This window comes from Bos mutus, chromosome 1, assembly GCF_027580195.1.
Source record: "Bos mutus isolate GX-2022 chromosome 1, NWIPB_WYAK_1.1, whole genome shotgun sequence".
Lineage (NCBI taxonomy): Eukaryota > Metazoa > Chordata > Mammalia > Artiodactyla > Bovidae > Bos > Bos mutus.
Window position 1 is genome coordinate 95,458,467 of NC_091617.1, and position 15,050 is coordinate 95,473,516.

A 15,050-nucleotide genomic window follows, 5' to 3' on the forward strand; every position below is an offset into this window, starting at 1 on the left:
AACATCATCTGGACAGATTCATTCTGAGGGGGTGCAGCAGTTTCTTCCTTTTACCCACTGTACCATTCTAGAACATCTCTCACTTCCTGACGTGTGGACCATACCAAGACTACCAGCATAATTGTCACCTCCTATCTGTGATGAGCATTACTGTTACCCATAACCCTCCAGATCCAGCAAGCATAACTGGGCAGTGGGAGAAGCACCAGATTAAAGTCTTGTACACCTCAGCCCCACTCTTTTTTGCCACTTGCAAACACTAATAACTGTATCCCAGAAATAGGCATGGGAGGGAGAAAAGAGTGAAAAGGGACTAACTATGTCACATATCAGCTTGAGTTTCTTCACGCCCCCCACCCCCCGCAACCTCATATTTAAACAAATATTCTATCCAAATAGGATGTGTCCTATGGGACTGCCACTTTTAGAACTTGTACTGCCTGTCTAAAGTGTGTGCCACTGGGAACTTAAAATACCGATTCCCACAATACTTTAATCCAGCAGGATCAGTTACAATCACTGGGTGTGTATCGGCTCAAAAGGACCCACCTACAATGTTTTATCAATCCACTGTCCATTTGTGAGTTATTTAAATCTAGTTGAAACAATTTTTGATCCCACCCATGGCTACTACCCAGCATCACAATGACTTGTGTCCTAGTGTTTAGAAGGGCAGAAAGACTTGGCAACCACAATTGCTATCAGATCCCTGACAAAGATTCTAATTGGGAGAACGGAGGTTTATCTACCTAATATTGATAGTGTGTCTGCCTTTTTTGTTCACACAGATGTGTGCGTTTCACTTAAAATTGTTGCCACTCTAGTGCATTTTAATTTGTACAATCATTGAGGTAAATCTTAGAGAAAAAACAAATACATGGAACTTTCTGAAAAGAAAAGGACATTTAGGGCACAAAGAAAACAGTTTCTACAAAGAGGAAATGGTAAAAATAACGCTGATACCAATCCTAAATGAAAATAAAAAGACCCTACTACCTGGAAATTTGAAAACCTATTACATAATTCTATAGTGAAAGGAGTACTACAAACAAAGAATTCCTGAAAAATAATGAAAACTATATCAGAATCTAAAGCAGTATATAGGAAAATTTGTAGCTTTAACATCTATATCAAAAATGAAAGGAATGTAAATAAACTCCTAAATCAAATAACCAGAAAAAAAAAAAACAAGAGAGCATAAGAGAAATGATAAAAACAGAATTAGGTGACTAGAGAACTTCCCTGGTGGTTCAGTTGGTAAAGAATCCACTTACAATGCAGGAGACATGGGTTTGATCCCTGGGTCGGAAGATCCCTTGGAGAAAGAAATGACAACCCACTCCAGTATTCTTGCCTCGGAAATCCTATGGATAGAGAAGCCTGGCCGGCTACAGTCCATGGGGTTGCAAGAGTTGGACACGACTTCGTGACTAAACCACCAGGTGAATAGAAAAATTGAAATAAAAATTCTGGTTTCTTGAAAAACTAACAAATCACTGGCTAATTTATTTAAGGTAAATAAAGGAAGAAAACAAAAGTAAAAAATGAGAACAAGAAAGAATGACTAACAATGCAGAGGGAAAATGAAAATAAATTCTATGCTGATAAATCTGAAAACCTACATGATACGATTTTTTTGGAAAATACGGTTATTAGAATCAACCTCCATAGAAAGAGAAAGCTTAAATAGAACAACTTTAAAACAGAGAAAGTTATCAAATTGTTCACACACACACAAAACCCAACAACCAAAAATGAAACCAGGCAAATAGTTTCACAGGAGAATTTTACCAAACTTTTAGAGTCTAGATGGTCTCAAAGTTACATAGATTGTTTTAGAGCATAGAAAATTAGAACTTCCAAATTCTTTTTACAAAACAAGTATAACATTGATACCCAAACTTGATAAAGATAACATAAATACAAGTACTCATGCAAATATCTTAATATACTATACTAGTAGTGAATAGACTCAAACCACACGTGAAGAAAATGATACCCACACCCACATGGAGTTTACATCAGAGATGCAAAATAAATCAATATGAAATCTATCAATTCACTCCCAAGGAAATAGATTAATATCTTAGGAAATCTCTCTTAATAGTATTCACTATATTAATGAGTCTAAAGAGAAAAGTCATATTATTTTCTCCATAGATGCTGAAAAAAAACTTTGGATAAAACAAAATCCATCCTCAAAACATCTCTCTAAAATGGGAGCTGTGTCAGGTTCGTGAAATTATAGAAAAATTCCTTATTTGTGTTACTAGTGCTATGTTCCATGTGCAATAAATTTGATTTCCCCCCACAACTTGTTTGCATGAAGCACAGGTAGGTTTCTGTAACAACCCAAGTGGGCCATTTTTAAAAAGGTAACTGTAGGTTTTACTAACTGTGAGATCAGACCAGTGCTGCCAAAGTTGGGACTAAAGTTCAGCAGAGATTATCTGGGATCTCTGAAACCAAATTATTTTACCTGAACTTGGTGAAAAAAAAAAAAAACTCTTCGAAAGAAAAAAAGAGGTGGATGAATATTTACCACAAATGATACCATATGATAACATGGTATATGTAACATTATATGTGTGTATGTGTATGCATGATCACATGTGGGTGTGTGTTTGTGTGTAAAATTGTAAAAGCTAGCCATTTACCTAATGGAAAAACACCGAAGGCATTCTCAGTAAGGTCAAGAAATAGACAAGAATGCCCACTATCTTGACAACTATTATATTGTTTTGAAAGTATCAGCCAATACTATTGCACAACAGAAAACAGTTAAGACACATTACAACTGTAAAAGAGAAGAAGCTCTCCTATTTTTAGATGATCTGATAGAATACCTGGAAATCCCAGATAATCAATGATAAAGCTAACTCAATAGAATTATTCATCAAAGTAGAAGGATATAAGATTAACATACAACAGCTTTTATATACAAAAATAATGACCAATTAGAAGATATATAATGGAAGGAAGACCAGCAAAAAGATAAAATACAATGAAGAAACATACAAAAATTTTTCAAAACCTATATGAACTATAAAACACTACTGAAAGACACAAATCTGACTTAAACAGGTGGAAAGATATTCCTTGTTCTTGGCTGATAGCTCAACACTATTGAGATGCTGCTGCTGTTGCTGCGGCTGCGGCTGCTGCTGCTGCTGCTGCTAAGTCGCTTCAGTAGTTTCAGACTCTGTGCGACCCCATAGATGGCAGCCCACCAGGCTCCCCCGTCCCTGGGATTCTCTAGGCAAGAATACTGGAGTGGGTTACCATTTCCTTCTCCAATGCATGAAAGTGAAAAGTGAAAGTGAAGTCACTCAGTCATGTCTGACTCTTAGTGACCCCATGGACTGGAGCCTACCAGGCTCCTCCATCCATGGGATTTTCCAGGCAAGAGTACTGGAGTGGGTTGCCAATGCCTTCTCCAATTGAGATGCTAGCTCTACTTAATTTAATTTATAAACTTAATGCAGCCCCCTCAAACTACAAGCTTTTTTATGGAGCTAAGCAAGTTGCTAAAAAGTTCATGTGGAAATATAAACAAGAAATAGCTAGAAAAATACTGAAAAGAGCTAGAAATAGCTAGAAAAATACTGAAAAGAGCTGTAAGTGGGGACTGCTGCTACTGCCAAGTCGCTTCAGTCGTGTCCGACTCTGTGCGACCCCATAGACGGCAGCCCACCAGGGTGGGGGTGGGGGGACTAGCACTACAGAAATTAAAACTTACTATGAGGTCTCTATGGGGCTTCCCAGGTGGTGCCAGTGGTAAAGAACCCACCTGCCAATGCAGTAGACATTAGAGATGTGGGTTCAATCCCTGGGTCAGGAAGATCCCCTGGAGGAGGTCATGGCAACCCACTCCAGGATTCTTGTCATGGAGAATGCCCTGGACAAAGGAGCCTGGAAAACTACAGTCCATAGGGTTGAAAGAGTCAGACACGGACCAAAGCAACTTAACACACACACACACACACACAAAGACTCTATAATGAAAAGAGTGAGGTACTGGCAAATAAACAGACCAAAAGAGTGAAATATGAAGTCTCAAAATAGACCCAAATATATACAAAAAAATTTTGTATTTGATAAAAGTAGTATTGCAAACCACTGGGCAAATATTTATTTAGCTAAATTGTTCTGGGACAACTGGAAAAAAATAAACTTGGAAAAAATTAAATGAATTCCATACAACATACATAAGAATAAACTCCAAATGAAGCAGTGGTCCAAATGGAAACAATAAACTCTACAAGACCTAGAAGATAATATGGGTGAATTTCTCTATAACTTGGTTTCCTTTCAACTATGACTGAAAATCCAGATACAATAAAAAAGATTTATAGATATATAGATATATTGTAGATAAAAAACAATAAATGGAGCAAAATGCTAATAGTCGGTAAAAGTCTAAAGAATATATAGACACACATATATATTTATATATTCTTTACCAGATTTTCATGTATTTATATATGTATACATTGTGTTTTGAAATATTTTTACAATTTTAAGTTTGAAATAGTTTATAGTTTTTTAAATTTCAAAAAAGTATGCATTGTACCAACTAATATTTACAAATGTATAAAATTACTTGTATAATCTAAATGATATAGATATATAAATACACATTCATAAACATGCATGTTCCAAAGGATTAAATGGCTATTTTAAGCAGGTGTGATTTTAGATATTTTTATGCATTATCTTTTTTACTTCTTTATATTTCCTTTCTTGAGCCATTTATTTCAGCATAAGAGGATAATAATTTTGTTCTTTAAAAGTTTCCCAAAGCATTGCTTATAGTAGTGAAAAAATGGAAATAATCTAAATGGACACAAATAGGGGAATGACTATGATAAAAATGACAAGTAATAAAATTAAGCAATAAAAACAGATACTTGTTCTTATTTTAAAGGTTGACCAATTATTCAGAATTCTTTTGGCATTGTATAGCAATAAAACCTTACTTCTGAAACTGCAATTGTTAAAAATAATTTAAAAATAACTTTGGTTTTTCTAAACATACACTGAGGGCTTCCCTGGTTGCTCAGTGGTAACAAATCCACCTGCCAATGCAGGAGATGCAGGTTTGATCCCTGGTCTGGGAAGATCCCAAATGCTGTGGAGCAATTACGCCCCTGGGCCACAACTACTGAGCCTGAACTTTCACAAACCACACACACTTTATGTAACCACCCCCAAGATCAAGAAACTACATTACTAGTACAGATCAGATCAGATCAGTCGCTCAGTCGTGTCTGACTCTTTGTGACCCCATGAATTGCAGCACGCCAGGCCTCCCTGTCCATCACCAACTCCCGGAGTTCACTCAGACTCACGTCCATCGAGTCAGTGATGCCATCCAGCCATCTCATCCTCTGCCATCCCCTTCTCCTCCTGCCCCCAATCCCTCCCAGCATCAGAGTCTTTTCCAATGAGTCAACTCTTTGCATGAGGTGGCCAAAGTACTGGAGTTTCAGCTTTAGCATCATTCCTTCCAAAGAAATCCCAGGGCTGATCTCCTTCAGAATGGACTGGTTGGATCTCCTTGCAGTCCAAGAGACTCTCAAGAGTCTTCTCCAACACCACAGTTCAAAAGCATCAATTCTTCGGCACTCAGCCTTTTTCACAGTCCAACTCTCACATCCATATATGACCACAGGAAAAACCATAGCCTTGACTAGACGAACCTTTGCAGACCCACAAAATAAACTTTTTTTTATGTGCAGTAGGTGTTTGTTTAGATTTACGCACATCTTAGACCTTTTCTTTGCTCCCTATTTCTTTTGGCAGATACCCCTTCTTTCTAGGATTATTTTTCTTTATACCAAAGTATATTTTTCAGAGTTCCTTTACTAGGGGTCTGTTATTAATAGCAAATTTTCAGTTTTGTTAAAAATATCTTAAATGCATCTTTACTCTTGAAAGTTAGTTTTAAACTTTTTAGTTCTAGTGTTAGTGTTAGCCACTCAGTCATGCCCAACTCTTTGTGACCCCATGGACTGCATCCCACGGGGCTCCTCTGTCCATGAGATTTTCCAGGCAAGGATACTAGAGTGGATTGCCATTTCCTTCTCCAGGGGATCTTCCCACCCCAGGGATTGAACCTGGGTCTCCTGTACTGCAGGCAGATTCTTTACCGACTGAGCTACAAGCGTTTAGTTCTAAGTAGACAGTTATTTTCTCTCGTATATGTGTCAGTTGCTCAGTCGTGTCCGACTCTTTGCAACCCCATGGCCTGTAGCCCACCAGGCTCCTCTGTTCATGGAATTCTCCAGGCAAGAATACTGGAGTGGGTTGTCATGCCCTTTTCCATTTTTCTTTTCTCTCTTAGTACTTTGAAGGTAATAATTCTCTGCTCCTGGCTTTCATTGTTGCTGATGTGAAATCAGTTGTTAATATATCTCCTGTTAATAAACATTTTGGTTTTTCTTCCTGGATGCTTTGGAAACAACTGTGTGTTTGTGTTTTGAAGTTTCACTACAATGTGTTTAGGTATGCATTCCTTTTCAGTTGTCCTGCTTGAGGCTTCCTCAATCTAAGAATTTAGCCATTATTTCTCTAAATTTTGCCTTACCCCCACTTTCTCTATTATACCCTTCTGTGCATGCGTGTGTGCTTAGTTGCTAAGTCATGTCCGACTTTGCAACCCCACGGACTGTAGCCCGCCAGGCTCCTCTGTCCATGGGATTTTCTCAAACAAGAATACTGGTGTGTGCTGCCATTTCCTTCTTCAGGGGACCTTACTGACCTGGTACCCTTCTAGATCTCCCATTTGACATAACTAGAACATTCTTACTCTGACATCTTTGTCTCTTAACCTACCTTTTTACATTTTCTCTTTGCTTGTCTATGTTGCATTTTAAGTAATTGCCCGTTCACTGATTTTCTTTGCAGTTGTCTATTCTGTTTAACTCATCCACTCTTCCTAATTAAAGATTTTCTGTTTTTAATTTTTAGAAGTTTAGAATAAACTCAAAATGGATTAAAGATCTCAACGTAAGACCAGAAACTATAAAACTCCTAGAGGAGAACATAGGCAAAACACTCTCTGACATACATCACAGCAGGATCCTCTATGACCCACCTCCCAGAATATTGGAAATAAAATCAAAAATAAACAAATGGGACCTAATTAACCTTAAAAGCTTCTGCACATCAAAGGAAACTATTAGCAAGGTGAAAAGACAGCCTTCAGAATGGGAGAAAATAATAGCAAATGAAGCAACCGACAAACAACTAATCTCAAAAATATACAAGCAACTCCTCCAGCTCAACTCCAGAAAAATAAATGACCCAATCAAAAAATGGGCCAAAGATCTAAATAGACATTTCTCCAAAGAAGACATACAGATGGCTAACAAACACATGAAAAGATGCTCAACATCACTCATTATCAGAGAAATGCAAATCAAAACCACTATGAGATACCATTTCACACCAGTCAGAATGGCTGCGATCCAAAAGTCTACAAATAATAAATGCTGGAGAGGGTGTGGAGAAAAGGGAACCCTCTTACACTGTTGGTGGGAATGCAAATTAGTACAGCCACTATGGAGAACAGTGTGGAGATTCCTTAAAAAACTGGAAATAGAACTGCCTTATGATCCAGCAATCCCACTGCTGGGCATACACACTGAGGAAACCAGAAGGGAAAGAGACACGTGTACCCCAATGTTCATCGCAGCACTGTTTATAATAGCCAGGACATGGAAGCAACCTAGATGTCCATCATCAGATGAATGGATAAGAAAGCTGTGGTACATATACACAATGGAGTATTACTCAGCCATTAAAAAGAATACATTTGAATCAGTTCTAATGAGGTGGATGAAACTGGAGCCTATTATACAGAGTGAAGTAAGCCAGAAGGACAAACACCAATACAGTATACTAACGCATATATATGGAATTTAGAAAGATGGTAACGATAACCCTGTATACGAGACAGCAAAAGAGACACTGATGTATAGAACAGGCTTATGGACTCTGTGGGAGAGGGAGAGGGTGGCAAGATTTGGGAGAATGGCATTGAAACATGTGAAATGTCACGTATTAAAAAAAAAAAAAAAAGAAGTTTTATTTTGTTCTTGTTTTTAGAAAATTTCTGGCTGATTTCAATTGTCCCTGGTTCTTTTATCATATCTTAAATAATCTTAGCTTTTAAATATATTGAAGATAGTTATTTGCACTTGCTTCTGCCTGGCACTATCAAGCCAAATACACTTTTAAACTGTTTTTTAGGCTGGAGCTGTCTCATACCATTTGAGCAGAACTAATTCTAGCCCTAAATTGGTATGAGCATGAGGACTGGTCATTTCTGCCTTCAAAAAATCTTTAGCTTTTCCACCAACCTAACCATACATTAGAAATTATTGATAACTATATTTTATCTGGTTTTTTAATGTGGCTTCATATGGGAGGGTGTCCTTGTGAATCTAACCTGCCATATTGTTCAATATTTTATTTTACTGCTCTATTCAGGCACTATTATAATATAGACCCAATGATTGAAGGTTATATTAGAAATATATCTATCACATATTATAGTATCTATATTTGAATAGCAGAAAAGACAACTTCCCTTCATTGTTCTATCTTGGCTCTTTTTAGACACCTATTATTTCATATGTTTTATAATCTATTGTCAAAATAAAAAATATTTGTAGGGTCTTGATAGGCAATGTATGTACATATACTACGTATATAATGGAGAGAGAGAATCTGTGTTTAAAATTTGGTTATTTATAATATTTAATCTTACTATCCTACATTTCTGGTTAATATTTTCCTTAAGTTTTTTTCATAATTAAAAGATTTTTTTTCTGTTATAGTTTCTATTTAATTATCTTGGGATTGCTAGTTATTTTCAAAAACATATTGTTTTTGATATCCACTTTGTACAAATGGCTTAATAGTTTTAAGGATTTTTTGGTCATTGCATGCAAGACTGCCAAAAACAAGCAATAAAGTAATAAGTGCCTCAATTAATGGCTTATTTTCAAAATATCAATAGTACAAGGATCATTTCTACTTTTCAGCCTGGGCAGCCCTGGAGGAGAAAATGCCAATTGCTCTTCTTTTTCCTTAATGTTTATAAAATAAAATTACAGTGGTTCCTGAAGCAAACAAGCAAAAAAAGTTGAAATGAATTTTTTCTAGGAATTCAACACTTCTATTTAGAATCTACATGTTTTATGCTTCATTAAACATAGCTCTATTACTAATCATTTTCACCAAGAACATACACAGCTATCCCTTTCTAGGGTGGATCTCCAAATTAACAAAAATCCACCCCAGCCTCTACACTTGCCCACCCCTCCCCGCTGCATGACAGTTTCACCTCAACAAACAAAAGTACTGCAGAACGCTGAGAGGCATGCCACATTTCTGAAATGACATCAACTTAGAATCCTTCAAAGTTCAGAAACTATTTTTTTTCTTTTTTCATCAAGTATGTCACCACCACATATCCATCCTCTTGCGTCTTGTACATTTTAGTAGTTAGATCTCAGCAAAATATTCTTTGGATGGCATCACCGACTCAATGGACATGAGTGAGTAAACTCTGGAAGTTGGCAATGGACAGGGAGGCCTGGCGTGCTGCAGTCCATGGGGTCACAGAGTCGGACGCGACTGAACTGAACTGAAAATATTCCTCGAATGTTTACTGGGAGGCACTGAGGATGGAGTCAGGAGTCCTAGGATTAACTCTGTGTTGTGTGCTGTGCTTAGTCGCTCAGTCGTTTCCGACTCTTTGAGAGCCCATGGACTGTAGTCTGTCAGGCACCTCTGTCCACGAGAATTCTCCAGGCAAGAATACTGGAGTGGGTTACCATGCCCTCCTCCAGGAGATCTTCCCAACCCAGGGATAGAACCCAAGTCTCCCGTATTGCAGGCGGATTCTTTACCATCTCAGCCACCAGGGAAACCCAAAAGTACTGCAGTGGGTAGGCTATCCCTTCTTCAGGGGATCTTCCCCACCCAGGAGTCGAACTGGGGTCTCCTTCATTCACCCAGGAGTCGAACTGGGGTCTCCTTCATTACAGGCGGTTTCTTCACCAGCGGAGCTACCAGGGAAGCCCAGGATTAACTCTAAAACCTATAAATAGAATAAAATAAGATAAATTACTCACATGTGTGAACACGTGAGCACTACGCATTTTTCTCTTAAAAGATTTTCTGTTTAACCTCAAGAACCTAATTTTGGCTCCCCAAACACTGATTTCCCTCAACAGTCATTCAGAAAACAAGACTTAGAGTCAAAGCATATATGTAGAAATAACTTTTTTGCTAGAGGATTATAATTGCAATATAAGACAGGAGATCCCAAAGGAACCCGAGACACTGCCTTGCCCTGATTTGGACGAAAGACCCAGGCTATTAGTGAAAAACGTTTCCTGCATCCCTCGGGTGTGTGTAGCTGGAGCGGTCTCCCAGCAAGTAAGCGCAGACACCACTGCGGTCAACCAGCATTTGCAGTCACCAGCGCAGTATCGTGAATGGTTTCGCCTACCCGCGGGCCGGCGCTCCCTAGTAAACTGACTGCCTCCAGCCCTCCGAACCAACCCCCGGTTTCCTGGGTTACTGGCCTCTGCGCTCCTCCCAAGTTCTCCTCAGAGAGACGGCGATCTTACGTTCTCGGCGCGTGACGCAGCACGCTTTGGTATAAATACGTGCGGCCGGCAGCCGCTTTCTCTCTCATCGCGGGGCAAGCCTTCAAGATGGCGCCGGTGAGTGTTCGTGTTGTTGCCGGGAGTGAGCTGATTTTCGCCTGTTGTAGATGAGTTTTGTAGCTGGCGAGTTGAGATCGTCTAATTTTAGGCAGAGGAAGGATAAAAATGGGAACTTCGGTTAGGAACACAAGCAGAACGTTAAGATTGTGAGGTTTTTTTTTTCTTAACTGCTGTCGACTGCCATGCGGTCTTGTGGAGTTCGAGGTAGGCCCGAATTGGCTTACGATGGTTGGTCGTGGCAGCGCAGGGAACGAAGAGGAGGCAGGACGGTGAACGGGGTTAGTGGGACAGCCTTTGGGCCATTACTTTTTTTTAATCTCGCGCCTGATAACGCCGATGATACCCTGTTTGTTTCCACTAGGAAGAGACGGTGGGTAATGCGGCAGGTCTAATGGCTTTGCCAGGCGAAGTGAGAGAGCTGAGGCACTCAATTTCCCGGGATAGCCGCGGTTGCAGAAGTTTCAGAGAACTTAAAAGTTAGGGAAGAGGTTTCTTCATTATCTCACGATAAAAGTTTTTAAAATGGTGAAAGCCAGAACTCTTAGGCGAATGTAGAAGTGGCGTTTTTCAAAGTTTTTACTTACTAAATAAGGGAACCAGTACCTAAAGCCATCCAAAGAGCATTTGAAATGTTAGGGTAAAACTGCATTTCTAAACCTAATTGATACTCAGAGGTATAAATTGCCCAGTTAAGTCCAGCTCCTAGTATTCTTTTCTACCAGTTTCAGTTAAGTCGCTCAGTCGTGTCCGATCCTTTACGACCCTATGGACTGCAGCACGCCAGGCTTTTCTGTCATCACTAACTCCAGGAGCTTTCTCAGACAAATGTCCTTCGAGTCGGTGATGCCATCCAACCATTTCATCCTCTGTTGTTCCCTTCTCCTGTCTTCAGCCTTTTCCCAGCATCAGGGTCTTTTCCAGTGAGTCAGTTCTTCTCATCAGGTGGCCAGAGTAATGGAGCTTCAGTATGAATATTCAGGACTGATTTCCTTTAGGATTGTTTGGTTAGATCTTGCAGTCCAAGAGACTCTTAAAGAATTTTCTCCAGCACCACAGTTAAAAAGCATCAATTCTTAAGCGCTCGCTTGCTTTATGGTCCAACTCTCACATCTGTATATGACTACTGGAAAAACCATAGATTGTTTCAAAGTTTGGATAAAAATTTTTGACACAAATCCGTTTTTCAAAAAAGCAGAACAGATTAAAGGAATATCCCATTCTGGCTTGGAGCTGAGCTTCGGCTAAGTGGTAGGCTACCTGATTCCCCACGTGCAGAGGGGGTGGCAGTAGTAAAGACATACCTGGTAATTTGAAATTGAACATGTGCAGTCTGGAAAATAATAAAAGCCCACAGAACTTAGTCTTGATAATTTGAGGGGGGTGGAAATGGACCTAATTAGAAGTTCTGATCAAGCTCTGGGTAACTTGTTGAAAGGAGGTTGATTCTCTTAATTTTTTCCATTTGAAAAATCGGATTCTTGGGAATCTTCTGGTGAAGGAAACCATAGGTCACCATGTACTTTGAGATTTCTTGAATTTTGCAGTTGTGAAACACTTATATGATGAACAAGGGAAATTTCCAGTGGATTTCATGAAACTTGGTTTTTAACCAAGTTAGTGAGTGTACTTCCCTACTCATAGCCAGGTTAGAAAAACTTAGAGTGTAGAATTTTGCACCGTTTCATACATATATAGCCTCATTGTACATCTCTGCACTGATAACAGGGTTTTGATTTTATATGTGAATAAATTGTTGTAGAGAGCCATACTTATATTAACTTTTCTGTAGAAGAAAGACAAGAAGCCTAAGAAGTCAACCTGGAAGTTTAATTTGGATCTTACTCATCCAGTAGAAGATGGAATTTTTGATTCGGGAAATTTTGTAAGTATCACTCTACTCAGCTTGGTTTTATCATTTTAGTAGAATTTCTAATAATGAATTATATAATCTTGGATTTTAACCTAATCTCTGTTCCTAGGGTACCTTCCCTAGTGAATATCTAGGGTTTTCTTCCCTAGTGTGGCATTTTTTCTGTTTTAAAATAGGAACAGTTTCTGCGGGAGAAGGTTAAAGTGAATGGAAAAACTGGAAATCTTGGGAATGTCGTTCACATTGAACGCTTCAAGAATAAAATCATAGTCATTTCTGAGAAACAGTTCTCTAAAAGGTTGGTATGTGTTTTCCATCGTGTTTTGTTTAAACAGTGTTGGGTGTTGTAATATTAGAACGTGTTTGGAGAAACATGTCTGTTGTGTAGTACGGGAGTAGTGTCCTAGCTTCTAATAGAAGCAGCCAATCAAAGGTAAATTTCTCTAATGTTCATCCTGTGGCCAGTTTTCATTCATTAAAATTTTCTTGACCGATAGTAAATATTAATACTTCATAATGACAGCACTGTTTGTTACTGCATAGCCTAGCAGTGAACTAAACACACTAGGTAGCCACTACCAAGGAACTTAAATTTAAGCATAGAAGAGAGATAATGAAATGCAGTAATGTAAGTAGTTGGTAAGAGCTGTACATAAGTGCATAAAGAAAGTTGATGTTTAAAGTGGTCAGGGAAAGCTTCATGTAAATGAAATACAGTAGTAAGCCAAAGACTTAGGAGCCTGTGGTGGTAGTACATATTAGCTGTGGTTGTGAATTAATCACTAGGGATTTGGAGTTGAAGTATCTGTCCCCGAAGTTCTTATGGACATGCAGATAACTGTTATAAATGCAATATTGTAATTGCTGCATTGAAGGTAGAGATTGGGATAGCAGGAGTTTGCAGAGAACCTGAGAGTAAGCTTAGTGTTGCCAGTGGAATGAGATTCCTAACGGGGGAGCAACATTGACAGAGGGCAGGGAGGCTTTAGAGGAATGTGTAGGAGTTCAGAACTGTAAAATGTAAAGGGAGAGTGATTGGAATAATGAAATCAGGCCACGCTGAAAGCTTTTTTTATAAGGACTGCGCCATATGCAGGTTTTAAGACTGGATAATCTTGAGCTTGTGAGTAAGATTCAGCCCTGTTGACAGATTGCCTCTTGTTGATCCAAGATGGGATTGAAATTAGGGAGATTGGTGGTGAAGAGAATGTTGATATTGGCATGTAACATTTGAAGAATGAGATCATATTGTTTAATTTAAAAATCTAATGTCGAAGTAAGACTGAAGAGGAAGCTACTATTACTGCTATCCTTCATATTAGTCTCCATATAAAGATTATTGCGAGGGTGGGGGAGAATAAGGGTTTTGTTGTAGGGCATAAATTGATACTAATTGGAGTTGAGAATGCTACCTTATATCCCTAGCAGCCTTGCTCAATATTTAGTACAAATGAAATAATTAGAGGGAACTAGGAACACAGAAGATGGATATGACAGTGCATCTTATATAGGCCTTTATGTAGTAAGTATTATATGTAATGAAATTTATTTTTATTTTAAAGGTATTTGAAGTACCTTACCAAGAAATACCTTAAAAAAAACAATCTTCGTGATTGGCTTCGTGTGGTTGCATCTGACAAGGAGACTTACGAGCTTCGTTACTTCCAGATTAGTCAAGATGAAGATGAATCTGAGTCTGAGGACTAGATGATGCCATCCTTCACAGGGCTTTGCTTGCTAATAAAACTTATTAAGCATACAAAAGAAACATCTTGAAATGGACCTTTAGCTTATCAGTGAATAAAAAACCTTACTTTGTATGTTAAACATTGATCTTTATTTAAGTGTATGCTGTTTATATAGTGCTGGCTTTCCATTAAGACTTTTTTATATTTTTATTGGAGTGTAGTTGATTTACAGTGTTGTGTTAGTTTCAGGTATATAGCAAAGTGAACGAGTTATACATAGACATCCACTGTTTCTTTTGTCATATAGACCATTACAGAGTACTGAGTAGAGTTCCCTGTGCTATACAGTTTCTTAGTTACATGCTAAGTTGCTTCAGTTGTGTCTAACGATCTGCAAACCCACGGACTGTAGCCCGCCAGTCTCCTCTGTCCATGGGATTCTCCAGGCAAGAACACTGGAGTGGGTTGCCATTTCCTACTCTTACCTGTTTTATGTATAGTAGTGTGTACATGCCAGTGTCAATCTCCCAATGTATCCTTCTCCCCTGTATCCTCTGGTAATCATAAGTTTGCTGCATCTGACTTCCATTTTGTAAATAAGCCTTTGTCCACCTCCCCCACCCCAAGTACTTTGTATAAACAATATTTAAATAGCTTATAGCTGGTGGAATTTCAGGATTTATCTAGTGTACTGGTTTTACAGATGCCTCAAGTTAAAAGTATATAGCAAAAACACAATTGGGT

The 15,050-nt window shown here is 38.6% G+C and overlaps 1 protein-coding gene across 1 annotated transcript; it reads left to right on the forward strand.

Moving 5' to 3' along the window:
- The first annotated feature begins 10,721 nt into the window (after window positions 1-10,721).
- RPL22L1 (ribosomal protein L22 like 1) lies at window positions 10,722-14,445 on the forward strand. Its single transcript, XM_005891733.3, has 4 exons — window positions 10,722-10,745; window positions 12,538-12,630; window positions 12,795-12,916; window positions 14,181-14,445. Exons 1-4 carry the CDS (start codon window positions 10,737-10,739, stop codon window positions 14,323-14,325), a joined length of 369 nt encoding a protein of 122 aa, XP_005891795.2. The 5' UTR covers window positions 10,722-10,736; the 3' UTR covers window positions 14,326-14,445.
- Window positions 14,446-15,050: the final 605 nt, after the last annotated feature.